The 27,679-nt window shown below is 43.7% G+C and overlaps 1 protein-coding gene across 5 annotated transcripts in view; it reads right to left on the reverse strand.

Moving 5' to 3' along the window:
• Positions 1-18,822: 18,822 nt before the first annotated feature.
• The window catches only part of KCNJ15 (potassium inwardly rectifying channel subfamily J member 15), a 44,037-nt gene continuing 35,180 nt past the window's right edge, over positions 18,823-27,679 (reverse strand). For all 5 annotated transcript variants that reach the window (XM_074970026.1, XM_074970002.1, XM_074970036.1 and 2 more), the window contains one exon: positions 18,823-23,717. In XM_074970026.1, coding sequence (XP_074826127.1) covers positions 22,574-23,701 — 1,128 coding nt within the window. In that variant the 5' untranslated portion in view covers positions 23,702-23,717 and the 3' untranslated portion in view covers positions 18,823-22,573. The remainder of the gene's footprint in view (positions 23,718-27,679) is intronic.

Raw genomic sequence — 27,679 nt, forward strand, 5'->3', positions numbered from 1 at the left:
CTCAGCTGCTTCTCAGAGTCATTGTCTGAGTGTTTTACATTTACACAGATAATAGGCCTACCATGCTCTCATCCTGTTCCCATTACTACATAGGAAGTTATCATCTTTCATTCTGCTAATACACATTGCAACTGCAAAACCTAACATTTCATACATATTGTGATGCATGTTTTGAGTAACAAGTTTTCTTTTCTCTTCACATCTGATCTTTGAATGATGCTGCCAGAATGAGCCATAGCAAAAGCTGATTATTTTTTTTTAGCCAAAGTTCATCTCATATAGCTCATTCCCCCATTGGCTGCAGGTTTGGTTCTGCTTTGGGAATGGAACCCACCAGAAAACCTTTTTTTCTAACGGCCTGAGCCAACATCCATTGCAGGTAATGGAAAGACACTCTTGCCTTCAATGAGCATTCTGTTCTTTATCGATTCTTATACTGCCCTCATCCCCACGCTATCTGAGTGCTTTCCAGTAGTGCATTAAGCAACATGATTAATATCTATTGCGTGGTTCGTTCTTGTTCTGATCCTCTCCCCGGGGACAACTGTGTATGCAGTGGAACGTTTTGATGTGGTAGGCTTGGATTTTTTCTTATACACACCCTGCTCTCTGTTTTTGGTCAAAGGAGTGCATCTTGTACTTGGAATGGAAGGTGGTGAGGTCTGTGATGGTCCTTAGTTCCTGTGGGAATTGGTTTCACAGTCTTGGACTGGCCTCTGAGAAAACTCTGTCTCTCGCACAGACCGGCTTTAACTTTATGGAAGAAAGTTCATTGTGCCTGAGGAGTGAAGTTGTCAACCACAGTCAGCATCCCAGAGCTTTAGGTCATCTATTAGCTATGCCAGGCCCAAGCCATTGAGCATCTTGGAAATAAGGACCAAGACCTTGACTCGATAGTCTATGGAAAGCCAATGCAGAGGGTGGAGGACAGGTCTGATTTGTTCATGATAATCCATCTTGCTGAGGAGATATGCTGCAATGTTCTGTACTAGCTGGAGTTTTCTAAGAGCTGATGGCTTCATTCCTAGGAATAATGAATTGCTGTAGTCCAAACAGCAGGTGTTAACGGCGCTTCTATAACCCAGACCAAGTCATCATCCATCAGGATGGGATGCAATCTCCTAGCCAACCAGCGATCATGGAGAGAGTTATTTGTGGGTCCTGCCATGTGAGATCTCAGTGTCAGTGAGGAATCCAGGAGCCTCCTAAACCATGGACTGAATTGACCAGTTGTGGCTGTGTTCCTTCATCCACAGGAGACTGCACCATGGCTACAAACACTTCAGAGTGCTTTCCTCTGCCCACCACCATAATCTTCATTTTGCACTGGCTTTGGGATTGGATTGCGTTTGAAAAGAAACCTGGACCTGCCTCGTTATAGCTACCTAGCTAATTCTAAAGAACAGTTCTTGCAGCAGAATGTTGATATCTCAAGGAATGTAGGTTAACAAAAAAACCGACTGAGGTTTATTTTGTAACAATTTTGCTGGACTAATACTCCTTTGGAAATTATCAGCACGGAGTGCTTGCAGAATGGAAAAGGTATAGTATGTGCCATATTATAGTCATGTTGTTGAATTAGAAGAATTTATTGGAGATCAGTCTTTGTCCCTCTAAAATCGTAATGAAAAACCCTCCAGCAGTTCAGAGCTCTAGGGGAGCTGTTTAAGCTGCTGTAAATTTCATTTTCTTGTTCCTCCCTGGCCTACCCCGAAACACTGAGCAACAATGCTCCTCACAGAGCTGTACCCAGAGCTGTGTTGCTCAGGTGCAATGCACACTCTGCCTTGGGTCCTCAAGTCCTACATCTACCCAACCCTGTACAGTAGATCCACGCTATTTCCCCCATGGATGTGGCCCTTTGCAACCACTGTGGAAGAAACAATGCTCATTTCCACAGTCCTCTGTGAGCCTGATCCAATGCCCTTTGAAATCATGAGAGTATTTCCATTGACTGCAATGAGCTTTGGACCTCATACGAGCAGGGAAATCTGGGGACCCCTTGTATTTATTTCTTTACATAGGTATTACACAGTACATCAAATATTATTTTCTGCCATTTTTGCTAGTGGGACTTATTCATTTTTGCCCAACCCTACAAAGCATTTCTAAGACAGTCTACAAATTTGTAAAAAGTTGTAATAAAGAGAGTGTTGATCCATTGTTCTCCATGTCCACTGAGTGTAGTGTGACAGATATAACAATATCCTGGACAAACCTTACTGAAATGAGTTAAACCTTACTGAATTGAATTTAATGCCTTTGGGGCCCATTGTATTAAAAATTCAGTTGTTTATGTGTTATTGTGAGACTGTATGTAATTCTTTCAGTCATCAGCCCTTTGAAGCCACCTCCTGGAGACATTTGCATATACTAGTTCAAGGGTTGCCAGGTATCTAGCTTTTGACCGGAACATCTGGCCAAAAAGGGAAACTGACAACATCTGGTCAGCAGTCCGGTTACCTGCAGTAATCAGCCTCCGCCACCGGGGGTGCGGGGAGGGAAGAACAGCTGCCGCTGCTGGAGAAGCGGCTCTGCTTAGCAGCTGCTGCTTTTCCCACCCCACAGCCTGGCTGGCTTCTGAACCAGGCTCCAAATTAGATACCAGTACCATCCAAGCAGGTGTAACCTGTCTTCCCCCCCCCCCCCCACCATGCCCCGATTTCCCCACTCCAGCCCCTTGCTTTGGGGACCTCCCACCACCCTGCTGTGTCCCGATTTCCCCACCCCAGCCCCTTGCTCCACGGATGGGCCCCCGCTCCACCTAAGGGAGCTGCATTTACAGTCCGTAGCTCAACAGGCAACAGTGGCTATCTCAACTCTGAAAAATTATCTGCATGTTAACAAAACAAAAAGAAACTGACTTGGAGTCAGCTTTGTTTGTAATCTACAGTGACAAAGTGTGTTAAAATCCCTAAGAAAGCAAATGCTAAACCTAATCCACTTCTTTGGGAACCCAGAACCATGCAAATTCATGAAGCTGCAATAGGCTGCAGATGGTGTGGATGTGGGGAGCAGAGGGTGCTGGCTGCAAGGAGCATCCCTGAGTTAGTCAGTAAGCCGGAGATGGGAGAGTGTTTATTGTTAAAGGACAAAGGGTGGAGGAGTGCTGACAAGATCTAGCAGTGTGTCCACAGGATTGCTTTCAGTTTTATTTTCCAAACTGCTCATAAAGCTTTAACAGTTACCAGGTAAACTGTGCCTCTGAGCCTTCCTGGTCTCTCAGTGCACACCCCTCTAGGTCTCAGGCCTTGGGTTGTCTCCTCTCGTGGGATAGGATGACATGATTCTCCACTCTCAGACCCGGTGGTGGGTTGCAGTCCCCTGGGTCTCAACTGTGATCACCTCAGCAGGTCTGGTTTACGCAATTCCATTCCCCTGGGGCAATAATAGTGGTCATTAGTGACCAAACAGCCTCCTTAAAGGAAAGGATCATTTATTTAGAACAAAAGCATTTCAGAGAAAGTATATCTTAAAAACAATAAAGCCTATTGTACACATACCTAGTTCTTTTCTAAGACTTACCATTCCCTGGATCTAGAAGGCCCAATTCCTTCAGACTCCTCCATACAGCCCTGTCTGTGCCAGCCTGTTTGCCTAGATGGCTGCTCATAAGTGACTCCTCTTCTCCCCTTCAGGAAGTGCTTTTTAACTCTTCAGTCTCCATTTGCTCTCCAGCCTCCTAGTTCCAGCAAAACAATGTTTACAGGGTGTTGGGAGACTCAACATAGGTTCTTTGAAGCTAACAGCTTGACCCATTGTTTTTCTAGAGTGCACCTAGATCAGTGGTGGGTGTAGCAAAGCAAAGACTCACTGGTGCGGCGCCTCCTGCTGGTCATCTTGGGAATTAGCTCTTGTCCAGCCCAGAGCAGCCTCTGCAGGCTGGTGTCTCGCCTGCCTTAGGACCCCCGTGTTCCTCCCAGACCCCAGTGCCCCTTACCCTGGGGTTCTGCCCACCACAGTAACCCCACATGCTGAGTCTCCCCTCCAAGGGGAACCCCAAACCTCTACACCCACCTTGCCTCACTGGCTACTGCCAGTCATCATCTAGCCCCCTCTCACTGGGGCAAACTGCAGTTCATAATGGCCACTCATCATTGGCAAGGGGGTTGGACCAGCTGCCTCTGCCTATCTCTGGGCTGCACCTCTGTAGCCCCAGTACCTTCTTTGGCCTTACCCAAGGCCTCAGCCTGGGGAGTTCCCAAGCTGGAGCTCCCCAGCTCCTATTGCCTTTCCCCAGCACTGCTCTGCACCTGGTACCCTGCTCCCAGGCAGCTAGGTCCTTCTCTCTCCTCAGCTAGAGAGAGACAGACCCAGCTCCTCCCTGAACCCTTATAACAGGGCCAGGTGTGGCCTGACTGGGGCATGGCCCCAGCTGTGGCTGCTTCCCCAATCAGCCTAGCCCTTTTTCTACTGGAGTGAGGTAACTGCCCTGCTACGGTGGGTAACCTGTGGCCTGTCAGGGTAATCCGCTGGGGGGGGGGCCAGCATGTCAATGTAAACAAACTATCTTGCAGCCCGCCAGTGGATTACCCTGATGTGCTGTGTGCAGCCCCTACTGCATTCAATAACTATGCTACTACCCCATTATAAATTATACAGCCTCCCTCAATAACTAGGCTACATATCACTATTCTCAAATGCTTACCTAGCAGGTCCAACAGTATTCATAACAGTGGTGGTGCATCTTGCCCACATGCTCAGGGTTCAGCTGATCGCCATATTTGGGGTCGGGAAGGAATTTTCCTCCAGGGCAGATTGGAAGAGGTCCCGGGGGGTTTTCGCCTTCCCCTGCAGCATGGGGCACGGGTCACTTGCTGGAACATTCTCTGCACCTTGAAGTCTGCACCATGATTTGAGGACTTCAATAGCTCAGACATAGGTGAGAGGCTTATTGCAGGAGTGGGTGGGTGAGATTCTGTGGCCTGTGTTGTGCAGGAGGTCGGACTAGATGATCGTAATGGTCTCTTCTGACCGTAATATCTATGAGTCTATGTATCAGCTCCACTTCTCTCACAGAGTGACAGAGGCATCAGTAGTTCTTTATACAAGAGGGTAAAGGGTTGCATTAGGGGACTGTAGGTGGGAAGGTTTTACTGCGTATGCCAAACATAATATAGTTTTTTTATACTTGTGCTCAAAGGTTGGTTATAATTTCTGATAGATTATATGAATTCTTTAAACTATGGGGAGTTTCAAACATTTTTCATTATCAAAGCAAAACGCCTGCCAACCCTGAAGAGTAGTGTTATGTATCCACAATGCACAGGCTTTTAACCACAGTAGAGTTTGTTCCAGTCATGCTCCAGTTACTGAACTATTTCCTGTTTATTTTCCACTGTAACTCAAAACTAGGCACATCAGTGGTAGTTACCAACTTCTAGCTCAGGTTACGGGGGGACCTAATCATTTGGACCTTGTAATGGGGTTGCTAGTCACTGCTGGCGTGCCACCTCGTGACTCATCTGGGGATTAACTCGCTATTGGTCAGACACCCCTTCCTGCGGTCACTCAGCTTGTTGTCCCCATCTCACCCTCCAGGTCCGGGTATTCTTCTTTTTTGTTACTCGACCCTCCGGCCAGGACACTTTAATTCTCCCCTTCCAGAGGGTCTGTCAATGTTTCTCTGGACAAGCTATTCCTCTGCCCTTCCAAGCAGTCCTCTGTTCTACATCCAAAGCTGTGCCACATACCCAGTGGCTGGTAGGGGAACCCAGGCCCATGCGCTACCCCAGGTTCCAGCCCACACACCCTATACTCCGCAACTATGGTTCTGCTGACTCCCAGACCTGGTTGTTACTTCCCTGGGCTCTGTCCTACCCCCTCTTTCTTTCCTCTGGGTTTAGCACCCACCCAAGCTTCCTCCATTCCCTGTGGCTACTTCCCCCTCTGGCTTCGTGTCAGACCCTGTAATCTCTAACAAACCTCCCTCCTGTCAGGGAGTGATTGCAGATTATTTCCCCCTGCAGCATCCTTCTGGTCTCAGCTTCTTCGCTTTATAGAAGCTCTACCTGTTCCTGCCCAGGTGAGCTTCATCCTTAATAAAACGTTATTGATCCCTGGTTCCCCTCCAAGTTCAGCCTAGCTGGTTAATTGGCCTGTCTAGCCTACCTTCACCCCTTCAGGAATGTTGTAGGGTGAATACCTCCATCACAGACCCTTTCAACTTTCTGATCACTTGCGAAGGCTATAGTGCAGACACTTTCATCTAGACCACTTCATTCATTAGCTTTTCCTTGAATGTCAATTGAAACAGAATCCCGAAAGTCTCCATTTGGTATAGCATACACTGATGTTTGTGAGAATGTGAAGTTTTCTCTCAGTGTAACACGGCATCTCCTCAAATGTTACAACCAAGGAAAGCGACTCCAGACAGCAGTCCCCAACTTGGGCCTGAGCCTGCAAGATGCTGCAAGTGCCTCCTGTGAGGTGCTGAGTCACCTTGCCTCTGATTGAACTAGAGACTGATACAGGTATTTCATTCGACCACCTGTGGGAGGCTGTACCAGGCTGCGGGAGGCCCTCACCAATTGATCTCAACAACAGCTTCTCCTGTGGACAATATTTTGCACGCACAGATGAAATTGCTCCATAGGTCTTCATACCCGTTCTCTTCAGGCATGTAACTATGGGTATAGAGCCAAATGCTGTGCTGAGGCTCACTTGAGGCTTGTATAGAATGTAATTCAGCCCCATACAGGGGCTGTGCTGGCCAGCCTCGAAGATTTGCAAGCCTACTTTATTTACACCATTTTTATACCAGGCCCTATGTGTAGAGAAGCTATACTGTGACAAGGTTGAGGTTGCTGTTGGTTGGTTAATCACTATGGTTTGTTTGGCTTATGGATAGAAGGAGATTGTAAAGCTAGTTCAGGTATGTCTATACATGATGCGGTCACACCTTGGATTGCAGTGTTAACACATCCTCAGTATCTGGGTTCAGTTCCCATTCTGCCACCGACTTCCTGTGTGACCTTGGGCAAGTCTCTGTGCGCCAGGTCCTCATCTGAAAATTGGGACTGATAATCCTTCCTTTTGTCATCCCTTTGGTGGTCTTGTCCGTTCGGACTGTAAACTCTTGGGTGTGTATGTTTAGAGCAAGAGGAAACAGCAGCAGTCAATGACCGAGAGGAAAGGAAGTGACTGGTTTCCGCCCTGTGCACCAATACTGACATGGGAAGGGCACAAAAACACTTAGTATTTGTAAATGTCTCATGACTTTTAAGCCAATCTTCTGATTTTTGGTGGCATGACTCCTGGTTTTTGAATGTACATGTTGGGTCCTAGCAAAACTTCACTTAAGATCTTAAACAACTGTAAGATGCTCCAGCCATATTTGTGCCCTGGGCATGGAATATGCAAACTCAATATAACCATTTTAAAGGCAAAAGGTAGTGAAAGTAATGGAAAATTGGTGCTATGCACTGCAAAGATAAAAGTGCAAACCAACGGCAGCATCAGCCATTGTTAATGGCAGCATCAGCTTGTGATATGAAGCATATCAGGTGGGAAGGTCTAGTATGTATTTCAAATGAACTTGCTTGTCTGCATGCAGGAATTGTTGTTCCTGCCAAAATGTACATTTACTGTATAAGATAAGAGGGGGCCAAGGTAGGCACTTTTAAGGACAGAATCTACTTTTGAATTAAACTATCCCAGGATATTGAGGAAAAGTTGCCCAAGAAGGGCCTGAACCTGTAAGCAACTGAGCAACCCCAGGATGTGCTGAGCATCCTCGACTGAGACTGAAGTCAATGGGAGTTAAGAGATCCCAGCACCTCCTGGTGTTGTTCAGCACCTTGCAGAATCAAGCTCTAAATAAGTAATAATGCATATTTACGTGGCTGGGCATAACAAGACATGGGCCTGAAACCAGAATCTCTCTTGAATTTCCAGGGACTTCACATTCAGTTCTCAAATCCAAATCTGCTTCTATGGTTCTAGTTCTGGACTTGGTTTAGAAACACAAGGGTCCTGTATTGCAGCTCCAGGGGCTGACTTGGCAAAGTGCTGGAGTCATAGCATTGAAATTCATGGATGTTGAGGGTATGCAGCATTACACTGGAAGTACTCAGGACCCTGTAGGATCATGACCCTGCTTCCTCGGGGACTGAAATCTCACGAGGACTGCTTCCTGGTAAGGAATCTCATCAGATGAACATATACGATTGCTGTTCCCTCAACTATGGATCTGCACTTTACCCTCAGTCAGCCTTGAACCACAATGCCCGCCTAAACCCCAACTGGATTCAAGCATGCTTCTTCACCCATTCATAACACCAAAGAATTCTAAAGCTGAATTTTGGAATTCTCCGTGGTACATTAAAATCACCATGGAACAGCCTGTGGGTAAAACAAGCATGTAGTAGTATTTGGTTACTGAGGCCCAGATTTTGATGCCTTTACTCACACTGAGTAGTAGTTTACTCTCTGAGCAATACCACCGAAGTCAATGGACCTACTCATTGTGAGTAAGAGTGGCAGAATCTGGCCTTTAATTTATTGCCTGTAGCTACCTGACCCTGGAGTCAGAGAGTTCAGAATACCTGCAAACATGGAGCTCTCTGCAGGCAGTTGCCAGGTCAGAGCAGAAAATGTTTACTCAAAACCTGAAACGTTAAACCTGGGGAAAGAGCGAGAGTATCAGCTATTTCCATCTGAGATTCCAATGCTGAGTTGCTCCCCACAGGAAGAATTTGCCCTCACAGTGTCTGGTAGAACAGTGCAAAATATTCAAAATAGGTTGAAATTCACCTCTGTGCAGAGGGACTGCACAAAGGCTTTGTCACTGTTTAAGAGTCCCATTTAACTCTATTTTCAGGGCTTAAAAGGTGGATGGGCCTCTTGCAGGTGGTTTGTTGGTCAGAGATGTATTTCACCCAATGAAATGTGAGCTACCTAAAACCTACCTCATGCTTCCACAACATTTAGCAAAAATGCAGGAACCTGCAGGAAATGTACTGCGGAAATTGTATGCACCAGGTGCACTTTTGCTCAGCTACTATGTCAGTGGGGGACTTCATTTAGCAAACACAATTTGCATAAAAAGTCCTTGCCTGTTTTCTAGGGGCCTAGTCAAACGCCCATGGAAGTCAATGGGAGACCTTGCTTTGACTTCAATGGGAGCTGGATTAGGCTATATCTCCCTGGGAGTGATTTTTCCTCTATCAGCTAGTTTACAGGTAATTTGCTAGCAATCCAAGCTACATGTTAAGATTGCACCATACCAAGTCAATACTGGATAGAGAACAGGGGAGGGAAGAAAACTGCAGACAAAGGAAATGGCAGATGAGCCTATTAGCTAGTTATTTAGGGCTGATCTGCCCCCATGTTTTGCAGCAAGGGAGCATGGAGAAGGAATGTTTCAGTCCATGGCTTTGTAAGTCTGAAGAGTAATGGAAAATATTCATCTGCTGAGCTAGCAGGATGCATTTTAGAGTTTGGGATTTAGACCAGCCTCTCCTAAGCACCAACAGTTGATTCAGAAAAAGAGCAAGAAAACACATTATGAACTCTATTCAGCTAAGCACAATTCCAAGCAATAGTGGCAAGAGTGTTTGCTAGGCCAAGGCTTTTCTCAGAAAAATTAGAGACCGGACCCTGGTCTGGATGGCAATATGATCTGAGACTTTCCCTTACAACAAAATAGTATAGCTAATGAAAAATGGAGGCATGGTTGAACAGATGAAGGAACAAACAGGATTTTTTTTTAATGACAGCACGGGATTGTGAAATGAAGAACATTACTAGGAAGCATTTGGCATTACTGATCTGAATGTTGTGAATTGTTGTGAATGTCAGACTATGTACTAGGACTGAATTCATCCCAGTGCAGAGGATCAGCACCAGGACAATGCTCGACTTCAGTCTCACTTAAACCCTATTTTGAGAGATTAAGTGGGATTTAAAGCCTGGCTCCAAGAAAACATCTTCAACAAATGTTTAACGTTAAGCACATAAGTCTTGTTGACTTCACTGGAACCACTCACAGGTTCAGCGTTAGCATGTGCTTAACTGCTTTGCTGAAGTAGCGTCTAATGTTGGATGGGTCTTGGGCAAACTCTCTGCACATGAGTAAATATCACACACGGTTTACAAAATTAACAATTAGACTCATAGGGTTGGAAGGGACCTCGAGGGATCTACTATTTCATCCCCCTGTGCTGGCACAGGACCAGGTAAATCTAGACCACCCCTGCAGAGGTGTTTGTATAACCTGTTCTTAAAATCTCCACAGCCTTCCTTGGCAACCTCTTCCAGTACTTAACTATCTCAATAGTGTAACTATAGCGCCCTTGTGGCCAAGATGGAGTCTGCTCTGTAGGCAGCTCTGGCCAAGAGACGGTGTACACGCAGGAACGCAGCAGGGAAACTCTCTTCCACCCCAGGGGCATCAGTTCCAATCCCCTCCCCCCGAGAGAACACACACACTGGACTAGTACACTGAATATAGGAAAAGGAAATATTTATTTACAGAGGGCTGAATGGAGAAAAACAACAGGGGGTGGGGGGAGATAAGGGGAGCGGTAAAACAGGGTTATATCCAAAATGAGCCCCACAGACCCAGTGGTACCACAATATGAAAGGGCAGACACCAAGCCTCCCTCTTTATTCCCAGTGCAAAGTCACAAGCCCCAGTACTCATGGCCCCATACAGCTCTGGGCAGCAGTGATACTGGGTCCAGCTCTGGTTTGGTCTTCTTGGGTGATTCCTCCCTGGGACAATGCTCCTCCTGGCCCTGGCCCTCTTCATCCCAGGCTTCAGGCTGGTTCTCGGCTTCTTCACTTTGTGAAGGCCCTGCTTGCTGCAGCCCTCTTGTCTGGAGCTCCAGACACACACCCACCCTATCACCCTCCCTCTTTCCACTCCTCTGAAACAACCAGCACTTCCTCTGCCTCAGGGTAAGGCTTTAAAGGGGCCAAGCTCATTAAGTAGTTAGGTTAGATATTAGAAAAACCTTTCTAAGTAACCCTTGCTGCAGATTAAGCTCATTACTTCTTGTCCTACCTTTAGTGCACATGGTGAACAATTGATCACCATCCTTTTACATCAGCCTTTAACATGCCCAGTTCTTTTAACCTTTCCTCATCTGTCTGATTTTCTAACCCTTTTATCATTTTTGTTGCTCTCCTCTGGACATTTGCCAGTTTGTTCACATCTTTCTTAAAGTGTGATGCCCAAAAATACTCCTACTGAGGCTTCACCAGTGCTGAGTAGAGCAGAACAACTATCTCTGTGTCTTACATATGACACTCCTGTTAATTCCTCCCAGAATGATATTAGTCTTTTTTTTTTTTTGCAACTGCATCACATCGTGGGCTTATATGCAACTTGTGATCCACTGTAACCCTCCAAAGCCTCTTCAGCGGCAGCACTACCACCTAGACAGTTTCCCCCCATTTTGTAGTTGTGCATTTTTCCTTCCTTAGTGGAGAACTTTGCATTAGTCTTTATTGAATATTATCTTGTTGATTTCAAACCAATTCACCATCCTCTAGATCAGTGGTGAGCAACCTGCGGCCCGTGGACCGCACACGGCCCATCAGGGTAATTCGCTGGCGGGCCGCAAGATAGTTTCTTTACATTAACCATCTGCAGGCACGGCTGCCCACAGCTCCCAGTGGCTGTAGTTCACCGCAGCTCCCATTGGCCGGGAACGGCGAACCACAGCCACTGGGAGCTGCAGACGGTCAATGTGAACAAACTGTCTTGCGGCCCGCCAGCGGATTACCCTGACGGGCTGCGAGGGGCCTGCAGGCTGCAGGTTACCCACCACTGATCTAGATGCCTACAAACAGATAGTTTACTATTTTGTTCCTGTATCTTTCCAGGTATGGAAGTTAGGCTGACTGGTTTTGTCAGGGGGGCGGGGGGGAGGTTAGGCATGCTTTGAGCCTGCCTACTGGATTGCACCTCCCAGGCAAGATAGGTGGAGGAGCTCCTATCTATCTTGCACAGGTTTGTGAGCACACTGGGGCTCAGCCAGGAGATATAAATTCAGGTGCCTCGAGCGAGGCAGCAGTGCACATGCTCGAAGCAGAAACACAGGTGCCTAGGGATCGTTTACTGCAAAAATGTAGGTGCCAAGGGAGTTTCGGTGCCTACAGGGTTCAGCAGCAGCCGCGTGGGGGTTTTGTGCATACCAATAGTTCGTGTAGCAATTCGGTAAGTCCTTTTGTGAATCTAAACCAGTGCCTCTAATATATGCACAGAATGAAGACTCTTGTTCTGGAAAGGTCAGTATTTAGACAACTCTACATTTCTGCTACGTCTACTAAAGTCCCATATTATATCCAAGCAGAACTTTTACAAGCCACATGATTTCATGTTTCCTCTATTAAAAGTCCACTAAATGAAAACCATGAAAATCATAATCATGTAATCAACGCTATTCTTTGCCAGTGTTTAACAGAGAGGGGGCTACCGTGATTCACAAATGTAAGGAAAAGAATAAAAAGTATACTTGCAAATGGTTAATGTTTCAGCAATGCACTGAAACACAAGAACACATTTAAAAATAATTGAGGGAAAAAGCAAAACCTTCTTCACAGTGTAATTGGGCACAGAATGTAGTCTATGTGCTGATGGGCATGAAAATGTAATTACCGCATCAGCTATTGAAATGAATGATGCAGCCTCCCATTCCTACAGAACAGTGGTTCCCAAACTTGTTCTGCCGCTTGTGCAGGGAAAGCCCCCGGAGGGCCGGAATGGTTTGTTTCACCTGCCGTGTCCTCAGGTTCGGCCGATCGCGGCTCCCACTGGCCGCGGTTCGCTGCTCCAGGCCAATGGGAGCTGCTGGAAGCGGCGAGGGCCGAGGGACGTACTGGCCTCCACTTCCCGCAGCCCCCATTGGCCTGGAGCAGTGAACCGCGGCCAGTGGGAGTCGCGATCGGCCGAAGCTGCAGACGTGGCAGGTAAACAAACTGGCCGGGCCCGCCAGGGGCTTTCCCCTGTACAAGCGGCGGAACAAGTTTGGGAACCACTGCTCTAGACCATCATGTTGACCAGACATAGTACTGCAGCCCAGACCAGTGCAGGAGTGGGAATGGAGTACCCAGTAGTTAGTGGTTCTATTTCTGTATCTCAGGGTCAGGTCAATGCACATTTAGAGTAATTCCATTTAATAATTAGACCATCCATTTGCTTGCATTATAGTTACTGCCAGAGTGTTGTCCCATCACCTAACACATTGCTCGCCAGCAGCCACACAAAAATTAAGGCTATTTTGAATCACGCTTCATTGGAAAAGATATGATTATGGACCAATGCATTCTTGCACTGCACCAGCTCTCTATTCTTTAACCCTATCCATGAAAATAATTTCCCAAAACAAGTTCTTAGGTAGAAGCTAGGTGTGAAAAGAAACTGAGAGAGAGAAAATAGAGAGAGAGAGAGAGAAAATGTATTTTTAACTACCAGTTAACACCTTTTATTTGTAGATCTCATTGTTATAAAATATTGTTAGACGTTTACAGCCACTAGCTTGTGTGACTAAAGCAGTTACTCTAATTGTAGCTGATAAAGAAATGCAGCCAGACCCAGTGCAACGTGAAGCTTTACAAAAACTGTACGTTAAGATGCTTTGGAATGGATCCCAAAATCACATTATGGGAATCACATATGGGTTCAGAATAGCTCTGCTAGAGAATGTCAGCAAGCCACCTCCCCAGTCAGTCTGTTAGCTGAAGAATTTCACAGCAAGCCACAACGGCTCCCTTAGCCCTGCAGTGTTTGCAGGAGGAGGGCGAGAGTGTCTCTTCTCCTGCCTGCCTGTGTGCAGCTTAGTGTGTGGGGAAGGGAGCTCAGGGACCGGAGCTGACCAGGAACATGTGGAAGAAGAATGGCAAAAGAGAGAGGCTATGCTGGTTGGCAGTGATGTTAGAAATGATGCAAAACAAAATAAGTATTTAATAGAGACATATCCCTGCTTACAGGGACTGGAATAGAAACATCCAGATCTACTGATAGAGCAGATTCCAGTGGTGTGCAGTACAGACAGTAGCAACAATGTCACATACCTACCATGGCCTAATTGATAGAGCACTGAACTGGGAGCTAGGGACGTGGGTTCTAATCATAGTTCTGCCACCAGCCTGTTAGGTGACCTTGGACAAGTCACGTCTCTCTGTGCCTCAGTTTCCCCTTCTGTAAAAGTGGGGATGATGATATTGACCCCATTAATAAATGCTTTGAGATCTACTGATGAAAAGTGATATGTAAGAAATAGGCATTGTTATTAAATAGCAACTGCATTCAGGTATCAGCTGGGTACTTGGACAAGCTTCTTGGGCTCACAATGGTACTTGGACAACTGGATGCTGATAGCAGATGGTCAGGTTTGAAAATATCACTTGCATTTCATTTCTGGCTACTATCAGACTACAGCAACTCTTGTTTACTCATCTGCTAAATATTAGCACTGAAAAGATCTGAATTCAAATACCAGCTAAACATCTACATTTAAGGCATAAGAGAGAGAATTTAGATAAACCTTTATCTGTGATCAATTTATCATCACAGGAAAGAATTAGAGTTAGGCAAAATATTTGTTATTAAATTCAAAACTATCTGATGTGTATTTCATATTTAGTTATGATCTCAATTGTGGACTCATTTTTTGCATAGGATTTAATTGAGGCATATATTTTTTAAATCAAAATGAGGCCCATTTTTCAGTGGACCCAGAATAGTCTTCATGCTATTTTGATCTATGCAAGGGAAATTCTCAGCTGGACTGTTACGACAGCTTTACACCTTTGCACCACCAGAGCAGTGCAAAAGGATCATTGTGAGCTCAAGAATCTGGCCTATTGACTTCAGTGGCATTACACCCAGGAAATTTGACTTGGTATGTTGAGCATATGTCAATTTAATTGATCCTCACAGGCAGGGGATAAGGGACCATTGTTCACAATATCATGTAGTAATAGTGCATCTTTCCTGTGAGGGAACATTTCAATAAATGGAACTACAACCATTACCAACAATCTGAAAAAGCCTGGGGAACTCAAGTGTTATCAAAAACTGGGGGAATTGGGAAATCACACTGGAAGCAAGTTCTGTTTGGTTCCTCCCCAAATTTAGCTCATTTGTCCAGGTCAGTGGGTTCAGTACTGTAAGTGAACAGAGAAATCAACGCTTCAGAAGAGAGCCATTTTGGAGATCAGAGCCTTTTTTAAAATCACCAGCCAGCAGATTCAGTTATTTTTTGGCTGGGCTGTTGTTCGTAAATATTTTATTGCTCCGGCCAAATTTTGTGCCTCTGCTTTTGTCTCTCAAGTGCTGTGGAGAGGAGGAAATATCAACTTAGTGTCTCTCTATGATTTATTTGTAGAGGGAAATCAAGCCAATAGGTTCCTGAGCTTGAAGGGCTAGATTTACAAAGGAATTTAGGTCTGGTGATGCTGAGCATCACCACACTCAACATTTAGGTGCCTAGAAAGTCACTGGGATTCACAAAGTCTGGTATAGGTGCCTCAGGTCATAGAGACTGAATGAAAAGAGATAGGCACCTCAGAACAGGAATCACAAAAATCAGCACATTAAGTGGCTCCCTGGATAAACTAGCCAATGGGAGATGCCGAGGCAGGGGACGTGTCCTAAACCCGACCCTCTCTCAGGGAATTAGGGTCCTAAATCCAGGCTCCAGGGAGGTGCCTTCCTCTGCTTGGGATTCTCAACTGCAAATCCTTTCTTGGGGTTTGGCTGCGAGGGCTCCACTGCACTTATATCATAGCACATGAAAAGATGGGAGTTGCCTTACCAAGTGGGGTGGGGGGTCAGTGCTAATGAGCCGATTCAATTAAGGTGGAAGTGGCCTATTCTCAACAGTTGACAAGAAGGGGTGAATACGAAGGGAGGGAAAATTACTTTTGTAACGCTAACGAGGCCGATGCAATCAGGGTGGCCCATTTCTGACAGTTGACAAGAAGGTGTGAGTATCAGCAGAGGGAAAATTACTTTTTGTAGTGACCCATCCACCCCCAGTCTTTATTCAGGCCTAATTTGATGGTGTCCAGTTTGCAAATTAATTCCTGTTCAGCAGTTTCTCGTTGGAGTCTGTTTTTGAAGTTTTTTGATTGTAATATTGCGACTTTTAGGTCTGTAATTGCGTGACCAGAGAGATTGAAGTGTTCTCCGACTGGTTGCAATATTACAACCAAAAAACTTCAAAAAAAGACTCCAATGAGAGACTGCTGAATTGGAATTAATTTGCAAACTGGACACCGTTAAATTAGGCTTGAATAAAGACTGGGAGTGGATGTGTCATTATACAAAGTAAAACTATTTCCCCATGTTTATTTTCCCCCCTACTGTTCCTCACATGTTCTTGTCAACTGCTGGAAATGGCCCATCTTGATTACCACTACAAAAAATTTTTTTTTCTCTCCTGCTGGGGTAATAGCTCACCTTAACTGATCACTCTAGTTATAGTGTGTATGGTAACACCCATTTTTTCATGTTCTCTGTGTATAGAAAATCATCCTTCTGTATTTTCCACTGCATGCATCCAATGAAGTGAGCTGTAGCTCATGAAAGCTTATGCTCAAATAAATTTGTTAGTCTCTAAGGTGCCACAAGTACTCCTGTTCTTTTTTCAGGGAGATTGAAGTGTTCTCCTACTGCTTTTTGAATGTTACAATTCTTGATGTCTGATTTGTGTCCATTTATTCTTTTGCGTAGAGACTGTCTGGTCTGGCCAACGTACATGGCAGAGGGGCATTGCTGGCACATGATGACATATATCACATTGGTAGATGTGCAGGTGAACGAGCCCCTGATGGTGTGGCTGATGTGGTTAGATCCTATGATGGTGTTCCTCAAATAGATATGTGGACACAGTTGGCAACGGGCTTTGTTGCAGAGATTGGTTCCTGGGTTAGTGTTTTTGTTGTGTGGTGTGTGGTTGCTGGTATTTGCTTCAGGTTCGGGGGCTGTCTGTAAGCTGTCTGTACTACTTCCACCTTAATTGAATTGGCTTGTTAGCACTGACCCCCCCCCCCACTTGGTAAGGCAACTCCAATCTTTTCATGTGCTGTAATATATATTCTGCTTACTGTATTTTTCACCCCATGCATCTGATGAAGTGCATTTTAGCCCACGAAAGCTTATGCCCAAATAAATTTGTTAGTCTCTAAGGTGCCACAAGGACTCCTTGTTGTTTTGCTGATACAGACTAACACGGCTACCCCTCTGAAACTTGTTCATTTTAGTTTTCTCAAGAGGAAGGCAGTCGTCTACAGACTCATGCTCAATGACAATAGCTTCATGGCACACAACAGGCATCCTTCACAGGTTAGGTGAAACCATTGCTATAATATGTATTATTCCTTCCAAGATTTGCACTAGTGTAGGATAACATAAAGACCTATACTTAAAGACCTCTCCTACTTAATGCAACATTCCCAGAGACTTTTTAGTGATCTCTGTGAAAATAGCCCTCCCTTTTCTTGCCATAAATAGCAAGGTTAGCAGTTTAGCAGGCATTGCATACTTTATTCCAGTTTGTGGATTTTTATATTTATTCTGAGTCATTTCTTAATCTGGAGCACTGCAACGGGTACATTTTCACACACAATTTTACAAGTTTATTGGATTAAAGGATAAGCAACAATCGCCTAACTTGAAAATTATTGTTTGACCACAGCTGTTAAGTGAAATCTTACTCTTCTCAGTGATTTAAGGGTATATCATCTTAGCAGAGGAAAGTAAGTGAGTTGTGACCCTATCTGAAATCAAACAATTCGATCCTTAACATGTACAGTACAGGAGGAGAGACTTTGGAATGGAACGACGGGAGGCTAACACTTTGTAGTAGAAAAGCTATGCACAAATATTGAAAATATACACGGTCCTTTAAAGCTCCCGGTCTAAGTCTCCTCTACAGGACACTAGATTTAATGGAATACAGAATCAGGCCCATAGTATTTTGTTTATGAAAATATTCATCGGAGGTTGGTGTGTCTGCTCCAAACTTCTAGCAGATACTTACGTCTATATACAGCACTTAGCTCCTATCAATTCTAATGATGTCAGACACATATCACATCTTGTTCAGGCTGATAATCAAAGAAGGTAAAATTGAATTAATTTAATACAGCTCATGCAATCTGTTGAGATGTGCAATAATCATCAAAAAGTTTATTATTAAAAATATATATACAATATATACAAAATACAGTTGCTGTACTACTTGTGGATTACATTGTTTGGTTTCTGTTTATTATGTGGTGACTCAGAACAGGACAATTCTGAGTAGCTTCCCCTGACAGACTATATAAAGCACTGGAAATGTTTCAAAAGTTTTTCCAAGCCAGGTGGGTACAGGATGTTCAGCAGAATCTTCTCCATTAAGAAGACCCAGAACTGGTAATCTAATATTTTCATAGAATAGGCTGATGGCTGACTAGCCTAGTAAGAGCATAACGTTCCATTATTCATGTAATAACATACATAAGTGTGACAGATAAATAGTTATATTCCAGCCAGGCAGAATTTTAATATCAAATATGCAAGTGCTACAGTCTACACAATGCCTTCTTTTGTGCTGCTTTACATTATGGATCAGGCACAATCGATGCATAGTCATCATACCTGTTTTGAATTGAGAGCAGGCTGTCACAGGAAGTGTTCTCACTGGAGCTGGGCAAATACTACCAAATGTAACGGTGGAGATTTGTTCGAATATAAAATCATGAATTCACTTCAGTGCTCACGACCCGTTTTATTTGTCTACACAAATATGAGAGCCATTTTTGAAAGAAGTTTTGCATTTGTTTAGAAAGCAAAGGCCTCCCAAGTAGAACGGGGGGGGGGGGGGGAATTTCAGTGAATAGTAAATTTGCCCCAAAATGCGTGTTGAGGGGCACTGAAACTATTCACAAATGCAAAATTACTTGGTTGAATTTGATGAATAGGTTTGGCTGAAAGGACCCTGAAAAAATATTCATTTTTTTTAAACTAACCCTTTTGACATTTTGTTTCAAAACAACATTTGCAGAATGAAATGACAGTCTAAGTATTTTGTTCAATCCAAACACAATGTTTTCTGTTTTGTTTTGATTCAGTGAGCATTCACTTTCAGTTTGAAACTAATCAACTTTTTTTTCCAGATTTTTCGGTTTAGAGACTGAACCAAAAAATCAATTATTCACTTAACTCTACTCACAAATACTTGTGCAAATGCATTTGCACAGTGCTATACACTAAGGGTGGGATCCACGAAGGGACTTAGGCTTTGTAAAACTGAGCATCATGGTGCCTAACTTTTAGATGCTTAGAAAAATCACAGGAACAACGAAGCTGAGTTAGGTGCTTAGGCTCCCTATACAATGAATGGAGAGAGACAGGCACTTTACAATGGAATCCACAAAAGCCACCAGTGCTAGGCAGGGAGCCGCCTAAGCTGGGCAATGGGAGACACCGATCAGAGGAGTGTGTGCTAAGCACGTCTCCTCTCTCAGAGACAGGCATCTAACTCTACTCAGCAATTCACAAACAGGAACCCACCCTTTGGGGTCAGGCAGCTTAGGTGGCTAAGGCATTTCTTGCAGGAATGAGTTAGGTACCTGCCTCCACACAAAATGGCTGGAGGAGGAGGTAGTGGTGGTGCCACCCACCTTATAACCTTTAACCCAGTGGTCAGAGCACTCACCTGGGATGTGGGAGACCTAGGTTTAATTCCTCCCTCTCTTCCAGAGGGGGGAAACAATTTGAACAGGGATCTCCCACCTCTTAGGAGGGTGCTCTAAGCATGAGATATGGGATATTCTGACGTGGGGCTTCTGCTGTTGAAGCTGTTCCACTGAGATAAATAATGAAAGAGTGATCAGAGCAGGGGGACTGACTCCCCGTTCTCCCACATCCCAGAAGCGTGCCCTAACCACCAGGCTATGGAGTTGTTCTTTCTCTCTAGCCCAAGGACTTTTTCACTGTAGATAAATCATTAAATAGTTATTGGGCTAGAGAGACCAATGGAACCCAATCCAGTAGACATGCTCTGAGGCTGCCTGTCAGATTGGGCCCTGCACATGAGATAGGCAACTGAATGCCTATCCTCTCCCAGTTTGTGATTCACTCTGGGGCTTAGGTGAGGAATAGACATCCAGATTCCAGACACCTAAGGTGAGGCAATGGTGCTTGTGCTCAGAGGCAGTAACATAGGCACCTAAGGAACTTCTACCCTGAAAGCTTTGGTGCCAAGCAAGTTTAGCACCTTCAGGGCTTGGCAGGAGTTTTGTGGATCAGAATGGAGCAAAAACTGGGATTTTGGCACCTAACCCTGAGACTTAGGTGCCTAAGTCCGGGGTTTAGGCACTTAAGTACCTTTTGGATCCCACTATAAGTGTTCGAGGCCATCTCAAAATCTCTTTAATTTCTTTTTTCCTGTCTCTAAGATACCCAGGGAAGTAGCGGAAGGTAGCCCATGTGACTTGAGTCACTTAACATCATGAAAAACTAGTAATGAGGAGCTGAAGACATTGATGAAGCAAATAGTTCATAAACAAACCATAAGCTGAAATTTCTTCATATTTGTTCATGGGTTGTACAGTTTCAAATCCTTAACACATTTTCAAAATCAAAGTCTACTCAAAGCTAATTAATGAGCAGGAGAAAAGAGGGCTAACTTTCTACTATTATTTGGTACAAGTAGATTCACAGAGTTTAAGGACAGACTGGACTATTATAATCATCTAGTCTGACCTCCTGTGTAATACAGGCCACAGCATTGCACCCAGTGATATCTGCATCTAGCCTAGTGACTTGTAGTTCAGCTAGAGCATATCCTTTAGGGTTTGCACAGCTCTAATTCTGGTCAAGTGCAAGTGAGCTAACATTTTTCTTGGCATAAAATCATAGAAATGTAGGGCTGGAAGGGAACTCGAAAATGATTTACCTTAATGGCAGGACCCAGTGCTTCCCAGACCTAGGCCCAGCCTGCATACGTGACACACCCAAAGCTCACACTCAGGTAAACAGGCACTTTTCTATGTACCAGGTTTGCCAGATCAGGGCCTCTGGAGCTCACTACTGCCACTGGCAAAAGCACACCTGGGGCTGAAAGGAAACTCATTTCTAAATTGTATCGGACAGCTGTTCTTCGTGCAGAAGTATGTTTCCAGTTCACCACTGGTTTCTCCCAATTCCCTGTCTAGTTAAAGTGAGTCAATCTGTAAGCTTTGCTTTTGCTATATGTAAATGAATATGCCAAGCATATCCTAACTACCACACCCTCTGACTGCACCACAAAGAAATCAGCAATTGTTCAAATTACATTCCTTTATTAATAGAGTGGTTTAATAGACCGAAACTGAAATGGATCAAAGGAATGTTTGTCCATTAAAGTGGGCAGAAACAGTAAATATTGGCTACAGATGTCATCAAGATTTCATTTAACAAAAATTAAATATGGCCCATGGCAAAACAAGCAACCTTCAGAAATGTATTGTTAGGCTGCTAGTAGAAATGATTTACACTTTATGAAAACAAAAGTCTTGGCAAAGCCAGCTTTAACTCAGTTAATTACTGTTTTGATTCAGTGTTAACTGCCCTCAGCTCTCTCCCTAGATATTATATACAAGCCTGCCATTAACATGGTAAAAAAACAAATGAGTGTTCAAGAAACTAATGGTCCCTAATGGAGCTGAGAACACCCTTTTAACAAAGCCCAGCGGGGCTATTAGTGTACAAGTCATTTTCTCTCTCTCAGGATAAAAGAATGTGTTTACCAGCTATAGGTTTCAGAGTAGCAGCCGTGTTAGTCTGTATCCGCAAAAACAACAGGAGGACTTGTGGCACCTTAGAGACTAACCAATTTATTTGAGCATAAGCTTTCGTGAGCGACAGCCCACTTCATCGGATCTCCTCTGGGATATAAGAAGTTCTGCTTTAGCAGACGGCACTAGTGGATTCTACTGTGGCATTCAAGAGGACAACCAGTTCAAAATCTCCCCACTGTACTTTCCACTGCATACATCCGATGAAGTGAGCTGTAGCTCAGGAAAGCTTATGCTCAAATAAATTTGTTAGTCTCTAAGGTGCCACAAGTCCTCCTTTTCTTTTTACCAGCTATAGTATGTCTGCATTGATTGAACCACACTTCGCTCACATTAACTTAGTTAAGACCACTTAAAGAAAATAAAGCACTGGTTTGAAAATAAACATTTTAAAGGAGCCTGTTTCCTTCTGGAAGCACTTGTGTGCTAACTTTGAGATCCCACTGTTATAATTAAACCATGGCAAATATCTATGTGAAGAAATCTTCTCATGGTATCAAAGGCCACTTACCAAATGGAAAGTAGTATGTCTGATCTGACAGCCGGTACAAGGCAGATTCTCAAAATAAATCCAACTCTGTTAAATCATTATGATAAACAAAGAAATCCCACCTAATTAAAACAAATACTCGATTAACAACTTGACTTGACAAAAGGACAGGTTTACTCTATACCAAGGCACTTGCTTAAGAGGTCTCTGATGCATTTTCTTAAGAGCCATACAGTATATAATGTATGCTTTTGTTTCAGTTTGTAAATAAGGCATTACTAATGTTAAAGTTTGCTCATACAATCAAACATTGCTTTGCTGTAACAACATTGTTCTCAGTCCTCTCTCTCTTTCATCTTCCTGTCTGTATCTCTCTTCTAGTTTCTGTTTTTCAGAGTCCATGCTATAAAAAGTAGTGTCTACACTTCTTCTGATTTGCTCAAACTGACTAAAATCAGCAACATATTTACCATTTTGAGAGAGAGAAACCACAGGTACAAACTCATAACCCCAGTGGATCTCCTCTGGGATATAAGACGTTCTGCTTTGGCAGACGGCACTAGTGGATTCTACTGTGGCATTCAAGAGGACAACCAGTTCAAAATCCTTTTCTTTTAGGTTTTGGGGTGTGAGATCTCTTAAAGGGCTACTTTCATCCAATATATGATAAAAGGTTAAAGGTAAAATGAGAAAAGGACTTTCTGAAGAGGAGTCAACATGGAATTTGACACTGGCTTGGTTGAGCAGGATCCTCTCCCCTTCTTTGGTTTCATAGGTTTGAAGAAGCTTCCCAGACAGCTGACACTGAATCAGAAGGCTCTTCCTCATATTTGCCACTCTGATCACAAGGCAAAGCTCTCCATTGTGTTTGGTAATTACAGCACAATGACTGAACTTAATAGTCTCAGCCCGTTTTTTGGGTCTTGCAATTTTGGCCAAGAAGGTACCAGTGATAAAGATCTCAATCAAAGTTGTGATGACCAGCTGAGCAACCAGGAGGAATATGGCATGAGGGCACTCCTCTGTGATGAAACGGAAGCCATAACCAATAGTTGTCTGTGACTCCAAAGAAAAGAGAAATGCCCCAGTTAGTGAGTTTACTTCCTTGACACAAGGCATATGTTTGGGGGGGAAAGGATCCCTTTCTAAATCTCCATGAAGAAATGCAATGGCATAATAGATAACTCCAAAGAGGAACCAGGTCATCACAAAAGTAGCAGCAAACAGGGTAAGTTTGTATCTCCACTTCATGTCTATAACCGTTGTCCACAAATCTTGAAGGTAAAGCAGGTATATACCATCTACTTTGTCAATTCTCACATTGCTGTGACCACTTTTGGACATCACCCGGGGTCTGTGTGTCTTGAGGTCAGCACTGATGATACTGTTAATGAGTGGGGCACTCGATGTATTGATTTGAGTGGTGCCCATTTTCAGTTCCTCAGTTCTAAGAAGAGAAAAAAAGAATTTAGTTATTTAACAAAGTCAAAGTACACGAGCCTTAAAAATCATGTGAAAAACACAGAAGGACAGAAGGTACACAATCATGACCGCATTACAGATGTATAGTAAAGGAATGTCCCTGGAACAAAAAGCTACCATCATATAGTGTCTGATATTAAAGCTAGTTGACTTTTACACTATGACTGTAGTGACTGCCATATAAGGAGAAATGGACTATCTTATGGTAGCTTGGAAAAGAAATTTGACCAAGCTAAAATCCTATGTTAGGACTGTATTTTTTAAAAAGGCATGAGGTAAAATTCTTCTCATATATTGTCGAGAAAGCAGGAGAGACTTGTTTTGACTACTACATTTATTCCCACTCATGCACTCAGGAGAGGGATTTCATTAAAATTAAACACATTTTGATGCTTGATTTAGAATGCCGGACTACCTTTGTCTCGCAAAACAACACAGTCAAAATAAGCAAAACAAATTTTGTTCATGGCTAATTAACTTCCATGAGTGATTTAATCAATCATTTCTAGCTCTTCCTTAAACATAGAACTAAGCTACAGGGAAACAGCATAGTCCTGTGAACACATAAAGGAGAGTTTTGGAAAGAAATATTTGCACCTGAAAACTCTTCAAGGCTCTTTGTAACATATAACACTCCAATTTCAAACAGTCAGTGGAAAACAGGAGGCAATTCACAAATTCAGCATTCTAGCATTAGGCCCTGACCTGTGTAAACACCGGACTCAATGGAGCACAAGACTCAAAAAGTTTGTTTACTGTGAACCAAGTTCAGTGCAGATGGAGATTAAGTGGGAGTACATTCAGGACGGAACAAAGCCCACAAAGTGCAGGAGAAGGTTGCCTGTGCCAGTTTGATGAGGCAAATAAAGAAACACTGCTTCCAGGACAAGACAGTGGTTGCGTAGTGCAAGGACAGGGGATGTTACAGTAGTAGTTTCCAATAACAAAACTTCCTGCTCTAAAAAAAGCCCCCATGCATCCTTTGTGCTTTTGGCAGTTCATACAACAAACATCGGTTTCTTCCATTGTTTTGCTTAAAAAGAAGCTTTAATAAGTGTTTCTTTTTTACGAACCACAGGAAAAAAACGTTCTCCCTTGTAACTACTTAAAAGAAACTTGCAGGAAACTCAAGACCTATTTGTGGGGGGGGAGGGGTGCCTGCGCCGGACAACAACATGATTGTTCAGTGTTGTAACTTTCCTGTTATGTCAATAAAAGAGAGTTTTGTTTACTAAATACACTGATAACCACATTACGGGTTTTTCAGGGGGAAAGTAATTGCAATTTTATTTGTACTGTCACACTGTAATTCATTCAGATTTTGTATTAATCGTTAAAGCTCATTTTAGGCTCAGTTCTAAATGATGATGATCCCAGCAGGAGACCTTTTATGGGACAATCAAACCACCACACAGACTGGGCAGCATGTCCAGATAAACAGAAAAAAAGAAGGAAAAAAAAAGACCAAGTGATCTTAAAAAGAACTACAGGAGGAAGCAGAAAAAGCAAAACAAAACACAGCAGCATATGAGCAACTGCTATTTAGACAAGCCCAGAACTCAAATGGTGCTGCCAGAGAAAATACAGCTTATGTAAGTATATGCAACATGCAATGCAAAACTCATGAGGAAAAAATGCATGCCATACAGTCAAGAAGCTCCATTGCCCTCATCAAGCATAACCATGATAAGATATTGATATAAAAAGTGCCTAAATCTGTCCTGATATCAATCCTATCTCCTCTAAAGCTCACTTCTCCGTAGTCTCTGCTTCCATTCATGAGAAGTGATGGGTTACAATCAGTTCTCTGCCACAAGTAGCTTTAATCTTCTAAAGGCCAAATTGTACCTGGACTTTGAGGCCATGGAGCGGAGTAAGGGCCAGCCCCATTCCCCTGTGCAGCCTACCAGCATTGCTGCTTTGTGTGCAGGGGGCAGAGCAGGCTCCCCAGAGCTGCTACCTCCTCCCAGTTGTGCAGCTGTGTGAGGCGTGGGTGGAGAGAGCCAAGGACCTGCCCTCTCCCCTCAGTGCACCAGTCAGTGGAGTTGAGCTGTGGCGGGATGGCGAATGATGGGCCTGTGAGGTGGGAAGGTCCCAGAGCTCGGGCATCTACACTGCAATTAAACAGCCCCTTTGCCTAAGCCCCGGGAGCCCAGTGTAAACATACCCTAAAGGGCTATAGCAAAACAGTCTTCTCCAAGACAGCAGGGAGGAGCCAGGGAACTGTGATTCTAAGGCGTGATTCTTTCTCCGGGTTGCTCGGAGCAGGGAACAGTTACAACTTGTGCTGCCTCTTCCGAAGACACCAGATTTCAGTTTAGCTGTAAGTGACCTACAGAATGTTCCAAGTAACCTCCCATTCACCCCCTCACTCAAGCGACCTGACGCTCTGTCCCTGACATCCCCAGCCTTTTCTCCATTTCTGTGGTGGGGACTTACTGATCTGTAGGTCGCTGGATCTCCCTTAGCTTATATACGCATGATAATAGCTTCATTCTGGTCTTTGCTAGGCTCCTCTCTTGATTTTTATTTCTATATTATCTCAAGGCTCTCAGCTCTTCAGACACTTCCTTTGGTATTCTGGAATGGATCCCATCTGATCCTGGACTTTTTTCTGACTTCCTGCATTTTCCCTGTTACATCATCTATTCCTGCACAAGTTTGAATTCCTTTATTATATTTATTCCTCTCATGGGAAATTCGTGTTGGTTTTTTCTTACTGTAAAAGTACTTTGCTTGGTGTCATCCTTGCTGCATGACAGAGGCATTGCAATACTGTACAAGACCAGCAGCCCATCTAATCCAGTGTCAGATGCTTCAGAGGAATGAACCCTTTAGTAACTAGTTATGGGATAACCTGCACCCAAGGTAAATTTTCTCCAAACCCAAATAGTTAGAGATTGGCTTATACCCTGAAGCTTGAGGGGTTTTATCCCTTCCAAAGCTCCTGGTTTTAAAAATGTTTTCTATTTGAACAGGATAGTCTTGTTACTCACATAAATATCTAATCCCTTTTTGAACCTGCTAAACTCTTGGCCTCTATGATATCTTGTGGCAATGAGTTCCACAGGCTCACAGTGAGCTGTCTGGATAAGCATTTCCTTTTTGTATTTGCCACTTTCCAATGTCATTGAATGTCCCCTTGTTCTTGTGGAGATTAGAGAGAAAGACTGAACAGAAGATGCCAATCAACCTTCCCTAAATCATTCATTATTTCATATACTTTTATCTGATCCCCTCTTAGTCAGTTCCTCTCTAAGGTTAACAATCCCAATCTTTTCAATCTCTCTTCATATGAGAGCTTTTCCATGCCCTTAATAGTTTTCATCACTGGTCTCTGAACCTCCTCTAATTCGGAAATAGCCTTTCTGAGATGGGGTAACCTGTACAGTATCCCATATGAGGGCAAGTCATTGAGTTATACAATGTCATTATAATATTTTCCTTAATATTCTCCATCTCATTCTGTATGCATTTTATATACAGGCACCTTAAAATATTTCTACAGGGGGACTTCCTTACATCTGGAAGTTTTTAGTTCTGTCTTCATTCCCTGCCCAGCTTTTATTCTACTTCTTTTCCTTTTAATTTTTTCCTGAATCAGCAAACATTCCTAAAACAACAAATTTACATTTTTCAAACATTCCCAATAACAATGACATTTGCTAGTTGTAAGGGAGCAAACTAGTTGATTTATACTGAAGTGAAAACTATCAGGTTACTTAGCCAAAATACCTTGTTAAAAAAGAAACCAAATCCGCCCCAACTCTAACCATTGAATTAATTGATAGCTTAAAGAAACAGTAGCATAATAAGGGCAGGGAAGGAGTAGTCTCAGATTTATTTTGTACTGTAATGCCCAACAGTTAGCCCCTCCAGATTTCTGGTCAGAACTTTGTAACCACCAAAAGAGAGATTCCCCACCAG

Source organism: Natator depressus, chromosome 1 (genome assembly GCF_965152275.1).
Source record: "Natator depressus isolate rNatDep1 chromosome 1, rNatDep2.hap1, whole genome shotgun sequence".
NCBI classification, from domain to species: domain Eukaryota; kingdom Metazoa; phylum Chordata; order Testudines; family Cheloniidae; genus Natator; species Natator depressus.